General features: G+C 44.5%; 1 protein-coding gene across 2 annotated transcripts; it reads left to right on the forward strand.

The window, feature by feature from the left end:
- The first annotated feature begins 1,066 nt into the window (after nucleotides 1-1,066).
- LOC136534381 (chorismate synthase 1, chloroplastic-like) lies at nucleotides 1,067-5,308 on the forward strand. 2 transcript variants are annotated; one of them, XM_066526838.1, is made up of 14 exons: nucleotides 1,067-1,201; nucleotides 1,287-1,451; nucleotides 2,014-2,164; nucleotides 2,463-2,539; nucleotides 2,639-2,697; nucleotides 2,818-2,901; nucleotides 3,048-3,140; nucleotides 3,521-3,601; nucleotides 3,695-3,826; nucleotides 3,963-4,065; nucleotides 4,237-4,331; nucleotides 4,439-4,504; nucleotides 4,822-4,906; nucleotides 4,994-5,308. In XM_066526838.1, exons 2-14 carry the CDS (start codon nucleotides 1,310-1,312, stop codon nucleotides 5,146-5,148), a joined length of 1,323 nt encoding a protein of 440 aa, XP_066382935.1. In that variant the 5' UTR covers nucleotides 1,067-1,201; nucleotides 1,287-1,309; the 3' UTR covers nucleotides 5,149-5,308. The 2 variants fall into 2 exon arrangements, with proteins under 2 accessions (XP_066382935.1, XP_066382932.1); XM_066526835.1 differs by lacking the exon at nucleotides 1,067-1,201 and having other exon boundaries at nucleotides 1,242-1,451.
- Nucleotides 5,309-7,313: the final 2,005 nt, after the last annotated feature.

Consider the following 7,313-nt stretch of genomic DNA (forward strand, 5'->3'; position numbering starts at 1 on the left):
TTTAAAACATCCAGATGCAACACTTGCAACATAAAAAAAAAGATCGATAAAACATTTGAAACATGCTTCTGAAGCACATACAAAAACACATGAAAACACTTGAAAATCATTACAAACATACGCATTATCCCGATAAAACACTTGCAACATATTTGTGAAACGTATGCAACACCAAAATAAACACACTTGCAACATACGTCCGAAAACACAGATGAAACATTGGGAATAGACCTTTGCATCATACGTGTACAACCATGGCTACATATGCAACATTTTGATTTACTTTTGCAACATTCATCTTAAACACTTGCAACATACTTTTAAAATATCTGAAACACTTAAAACATACGCTTGCAACAGGTGTTTTCAGCAAATCACAACATCTCTTTGTTGCATGGACGAATGGAGGCTCGTCGACGTGTGGGGTTCGTTGAAGGCAGCAGCCCGGCGGTGCTTGTAGGCAGCGGTTTGGCGGCACTGGTAAGCGGCGGGTGGGCGACTCCTGCTGCGTGATGCGGCAGGGAGGCAGCGCCGAGCACCGCGAGCCGCGTAGGGCTGGCCGTCGAGCGCCACATGTGGGAGCGGAGCGGAGTGTGGCATGTTGGGAGTGATTTTTTTAGAACAGATGAGCGGATAACGGAGAGGGTCGTTGGACGAACAAACGCGTGAGAGTGGCGTCCGGATGGATGGATCTGTATCGCTATCCAAGAAAAAGAACACGCAAGATGGCCATCGCTCTGCACTTCTGCAGTGGCGTGCCCCAATCTGCTGCTGGCGTCACGTTTCTTTACTTGTTTCGTCGGTCAAATTAGGCATGTGTTAAACCTTTTTTTGTAGGACTGCGTGTGCTATCGCTATGTCTACTGACTACTGCTGGTATGAATTAAATAAATTCAACCAATTTGAGTGGAGCATCAGACCGTGGAAGCAATTTTGTTTTCAGACTGATCCTTGTTTTCTATCCCAGGTCTTTGCAATTGCAATTGCAAGACGGTTGGTTGTTGTTACCAGATCCGATCCGATCCCGCTGACCGGTGGGGTCAGCATCCAAGTCAAAAAATTGCAACCCCTGGCACGGGCAGGTGTGGCTGTGGCGATTCCGGGCGGAGCGGAACCGGAGCTCGTAGTCGTAGTAGGTGGTGCTGCCGTGCTGGGGCTGCAGCCCGGGCGGGTGGATCGGACCGGAGGCCCCGACGACGGGGTAGGTGGCGACTCCGCGCCGTGTATTAAACCACTCCCTGCAACCTTCCCTCCACTTCACCGTTTCTTTCTCCCTCACCAACCAGGCAACCAAACCTTCTCGTCTCCAATGGCCGCGCCCGTGTCGCAGCCGCCGGTGGCCGCCAGGGCGTCCACGCGGTTCCTCCCCCGCGGGATAGGCGCGCTTCCGGAGTCCGCCCCCGCGTCCCTCCGGTTCTCCGTCGGCCGCCGCCGCCGCGCCGCTCGCCTAGGTCCGCGTGGATGCTCCCCTTCACCTCGTATATTACTTACTGGAATTTGTTTCGTATACACGGCGTTGAGCGGATAGGCACGGCGCGTTTTGTGGTGCAATGGGGCTGGAGAGTGCTGGGAATCCCGGGCGGGACCTGGGGGTTGCTTAATTGCAACTCGGTGGATTGCAGCGTGTCCGTTCGTTGGTGGTAAGAGGGGTTCTGAAAATCTTCCCCTCTGGTCTCTGGAGAGAGAATAACCTGCCTTATGATGACGGCATGGACATGTTTTGTTGTTGTCATTCATTTAGGAATGATCCCAAATGAATATAGGATTCCAAGATTCTGGTGCTAGTTGGCTTAGTTCAGTATTCAATTAATTAGTGTTTTAGATCTAGTGGGTATCCCAACTGGTTCTAAAGTTTGCTATCTTTGTCATTTTTCATCATTGATTTTCATGCTGCAATTCTTATGATACTCTAGCAAATGGCTTATGAACCTGCTACTAGTACATGATTGGCATTTTATTAGAACAAGAATGGAAAAAGTGCCGACACTTAACACCGTGCGCTTTTGAGAACAGAGGTGAAGGCGTCCGGAAATGTGTTCGGGAACTACTTCCAGGTTGCAACCTATGGCGAATCCCATGGAGGGGGCGTTGGTTGTGTGATCAGTGGCTGCCCACCCAGAATTCCTCTCACTGAGGCAGACATGCAAGTAGAACTCGATAGAAGGTGTGTCTCTTCTGGAGTTACTATTTCATAAGTATGTATGTTTGCTATATTCTAGCAGAATACAGTTCTCATATAGAATTTTTTGGGATAATATCACTACCATTTCACTAAAATGTTAGTAACATGTGGAATGCCATGTATTCAAACTCATACTGGTGTGCTTCGGTTGTAGCATACCCTTATATACATTTCTAGATTATTTCTTTGTTGTTCACCAATGCCAAAGGATGATTTTTCCTCGATATATTGCTAAACCATTTCTATAAGGTTCACTGATACCAAAGGTTGATTTATACAGACGTCCGGGTCAAAGTAGAATAACCACCCCAAGAAAGGAGACTGATACATGCAAAATTCTATCTGGGACACATGAAGGTATGGTACCTCTAGAATAGAGGACAAAATTTCTGGAACTAAGAATGCATTAGCTTCTCTCAGTAGCATGATAATTCTGGTGGGTTTTTTTCTCTCCAGGGATGACCACTGGTACACCAATTCACGTCTTTGTCCCGAACACAGATCAAAGAGGCGGTGTAAGTATCTAATTTTCTGGATATATATTTTCTTTATGAATGGAAGCTATGGAAGCTGAACATTTAGAAGGGAGAGTGTCAGTACTATATTTTGTTTCATAAACATATTCGCTTCTACAGGATTACAGTGAAATGGCTAAGGCGTACAGACCATCCCATGCAGATGCAACCTATGACTTCAAGTATGGTGTTAGAGCTGTGCAGGTACCTTTTTTTTATGCACATATAAGTATAATGTAGTTATTGCACTGTACAACCAGTTCTTATACATTTTGTGCTGGAACTTATGTAAGTAATGACTCTCAGACTTTAATATTTGAATTAAAATATTTGTGCTTGATGAATGGTAGGGAGGCGGAAGGTCATCGGCCAGAGAAACCATTGGCAGGGTGGCTGCAGGAGCTCTTGCAAAGAAAATTCTGAAGCTCAAATCAGGAGTGGAGGTGTGCCCTACTTGGCAACCTTTTTCTTGAACCATTATACTCTTGTGATCAACCATTGTAGTTAGCCTGGTTACTTCGCCATAGAAAAATGCAACACTAAAAAAACAGAAGCTTAATTTTTTGGAATTTTTTATATGTAAAATCTATAAGAGCAAACATTGTTAGACCCTGGTTAAACAGCACTCCTCAGATTGCTTGGACTTGGATCCTGGTTCTTGCTTGACCTAAATATGGCAAGCATGTTGTTATGTGTAGTTCAGATCTTGCTTGACCTAGAGTAATAAACTTTCCTTCTGCGTTTTCATTTCCACTGCAAAAATGCAGTCCCTCCCTCTCCCTTTTATATATAATCCTGATGGAAGAACATCATCTACATGCAGATCTTGGCATTTGTTTCTAAAGTGCATCAAGTCGTACTTCCAGAAGATGCAGTTGATTATGAGACTGTAACCTTGGAAAAGGTATTTTCTTTTCACTACCTCCCCCTCCAAAGCATTACAGGGATAGTCTTTGCGGTTATTTGCTGAATTCTATCTTATTCTTGTAAATTTCAGATAGAGAGCAACATCGTTAGATGTCCTGATCCAGAATATGCAGAGAAGATGATTGCTGCCATTGATAAAGTACGAGTTAGAGGAGATTCGATTGGTGGGGTCGTCACATGCATTGCAAGAAACGTTCCTCGTGTAAGTGTTGAAGCTCTATGGTTATTTTTATTTTGCTTTAGATTTGATTGCATCGTATCCATTAAGGTTGATCATCCATTTCAAATTTTATTTTGAATCTGATAACTGGTTTGTTTGGGGCAACAACAATTTGTAGGGTCTTGGCTCTCCTGTTTTTGACAAACTTGAAGCTGAACTGGCAAAAGCTATGCTTTCTCTTCCTGCAAGCAAGGGGTTTGAGATTGGCAGTGGGTTTGCTGGTAAGGAATCATTTTCATTTATGTTCTAGGAAAAAGGAATCATTTTGTTTCCTTGAATACAAAAGGAATCATGTACATTTTGCACAGGACTAGTTGGCGTTGTTTGCAAATAGGTTATGGGCTATGCAGCGTACTCTACAGCTTGACTAATTCCTAATAACTTGTGCCCAGGTACGGACTTTACTGGAAGTGAGCATAACGATGAGTTCTATATGGATGAGGCTGGAAATGTGAGGACACGAACTAATCGCTCAGGCGGTGTTCAGGTTTTTATCCTAAAATCCTATTACTCTACTTCTACATTTTTGTGTGATATAGTTGCAGTTCGTATGAAATTGTGGACTTACTATTTTTTACTTGTATGTGCATGCAGGGAGGGATATCGAACGGTGAAATTATTTACTTCAAAGTGGCTTTTAAGCCAACAGCAACTATCGGAGTAAGGCATCTCAGTTCAAAACTTCCTTTCTTTGCTTCCTTAAAATGTTAGCAGTGGCATAATTACCATATAATGCCTTTTGAATGATAATACAGAGTAATGCTGTGAATACAGTTGGAACCACTAATTTATCAAAAACAGATTTTTTTGTGACTACCATGAATGTTAGAATATTTACTCGGCTCAACATCTGCAATTTCTTTTGTATTCAATAATGGCAGTATGGTATAGTTATCTTTTACATGATTCCAGCTACACTTCTGTTACTTGTGAAAAGTTATAGCCAGTTGTCTGATATATTGATTTCACTTTTCCAGAAGAAACAAAATACTGTGTCAAGGGAGCATGAGGATCTTGAACTTTTGGCAAGGGGGCGCCATGACCCGTGTGTTGTCCCTCGAGGTAATGGCTCCACCAAAAATTTCCTACCTTTTATCATCACTTTTGGTCCCTATGATCGGATGTTTTTTTATTCTGTTACTTCTGTAGCTGTTCCTATGGTGGAATCCATGGCTGCGCTGGTCCTGATGGACCAGCTCATGGCGCATATTGCTCAGTGTGAGATGTTTCCGCTGAACCTTGCCCTACAAGAGCCCATTGGCTCTGCTAGCAGTGCATCTGAACTGGCACCAAGCCTATCATAATGTCTGTCGTGGAACATGGCCCTCCAGTTTTCCTTGTATGGAAATTCTGGGCTTTGTTAAGCAGTTTGCAGTTTTGAACGAGCATAAACCCTCGATTATTGTATCTAGAGATTATAAAGTGAATGAATATCGAGATGGAAATGGATTAATGTTTTTGTGATGTGTATAGTATAACAGATATTTACCCTTTTCTTTTTTGGTGAGAGGACGCATGATGTCGTTTGAGCAATAAAGTTTTTAATTTATTTATTTTGGGAGAGATAATAGTGTCTTCCATATGATGAGCACTTGAACAGCCTATATTAAGGAATTTTTCTAAGACCACTCGTATGTCGCTTGGAGTTTGAGATTTCCCCCATAAGTCTGTTTTGCTGCTTCGTCCACCCCTGCTTAGCTTTGATGAAAAAACGCCCCACCACACTTAATTAATTTTGTTTTTTTATATGTAGAGCCATGAGAGGCCCAGTTTGTTTAAAGTGCTAGGATTGAGTTTAATCATCATGTTGTCGTGAACATTTTATGGAAGTAGCAAAAATCAGGGTGACAATGTTTAAGCTCTTATCGGTGATTCTTTTGGTGGAATATCTAAAAGGTGTAGGGGGTATATTGTGGTAAGCGTCTAATAACCCTGATATAGACTGAATTGGTGGTTCCAGTTTGATGAAAACGGGTTGAATTGGTTAAGGGTGCGTTTGGAAGGAGGAATCGGATCCGTTTCTAGGAAGAATCGGTGGAAACGGTTGCAAACGGTTTCCAGCGCAAAGAATCGGAGGGGAACCGTTCCCCTTATATATATACCTTTGTAAAGTCTAAAAACGGAGATGGGTGGTTTCACACCGATTCGTTCTCCCTTCCGACCCCATCTGCTCTGTTTCGTTGAAAATTACCGCAGCTGCCACTGAGGGATGGACCCACGGACATCAGGACGCGTCGCATCCTCTACCGATTTTTTTTTTAGCCCTTTTTTTGAAAATTTTTTACAAATATGCCCGTAGAGGTATGCTTTCAAAATCTGGACCCCTAGCTCGGCGCCATCGTTGGTGGCGCCGAGCTTACACGTCTCAGCGTCATAGATTTTGGCGCCTAGGTCTTGGGCTCGGCGCAGACATGGCGGTGACTTGGCAGCCACCTTGACGTCATAGATCTTGGCGCCGAGCTTAGCGCCGTAGATCTTAGCGTCGAGCTTGGCGTCGTAGATCTTGGCGCCGTGGTTATTGGCGCCAAGCCATGTCTTACACTCTTACGTATGGGCCTTCCCTTCCTTTCTCTCTTGCTCTCTCTCTACCGCTCCCGAGCTAGCGCCGCCAGCGCCCACCGCCGCGCGTAGCTGCGCTCGCGTCGGCGCCCGCTCGCACTGCCTCGCCGAGCGAAGCGCTGGACGTCCCACGCGCCGCCCCTCTCAGCCCACGCCCGCGCTGGTCCCCGCCATGCCGGCCGCGCGCCGCCCCTTTCGGCACGCGCCGCCTCGTCCATCTCGGCTCGCCGCGCGCATAGGCACTCCCTCCGGTGACCCCGGGCGCGACACGGCCCCTGCTCCCAGCGCGCCACGACCTCGCCGTCGATCCCGTCCACCGCGTCCTTGTCCTGCTCCGGTCCCGGCGTTCGCGTCCGCGTCGCATCGTTGCATTGACTTGGACATGTAAAATTTTTGAATGCGCAATGTAGGTACTTAGTTAGCTTGAATTGTAGTGCTACTTTGATTATTTGGTAGTTTCTAGTAAATTTGATGATATAGGTAGTTGATTTAGTTAGTGAGATAGATATAGTTAGATAAATATAGTTAGATAGCTAGTGACATAGGTATATAGATATAGTTATTAGATAGCTAGTTGATTTAGTTAGTGAGATAAATATAGTTAGATAGCTATTGACATAGTTATTTAGGGTGTAGTTGGTTAGTATCTATTAGAGAGGTACTATATAGCAGCTATTTTGGACTAAACGAACTGTATTTCAATTTATGTTTGAACTACTAGATGGACAACCTAGTGAGCATATATCATGGAGGCACCGTGGAAAGAGATTGCTATGGATATGTCGAGTTTGTTGAGATGCAAAGCGTGTCTATGTTATTCAATGAGAAGCCTTTATTTAGTGAGTTGGTTGCAAGAGCTCGGGAGGAGCTACATTGCCATGGAGTTGATGATGATGATGGCATCACAGTG

The sequence above is a fragment of the Miscanthus floridulus genome, chromosome 2 (assembly GCF_019320115.1).
Source record: "Miscanthus floridulus cultivar M001 chromosome 2, ASM1932011v1, whole genome shotgun sequence".
Taxonomy (NCBI): Eukaryota; Viridiplantae; Streptophyta; class Magnoliopsida; order Poales; family Poaceae; genus Miscanthus; species Miscanthus floridulus.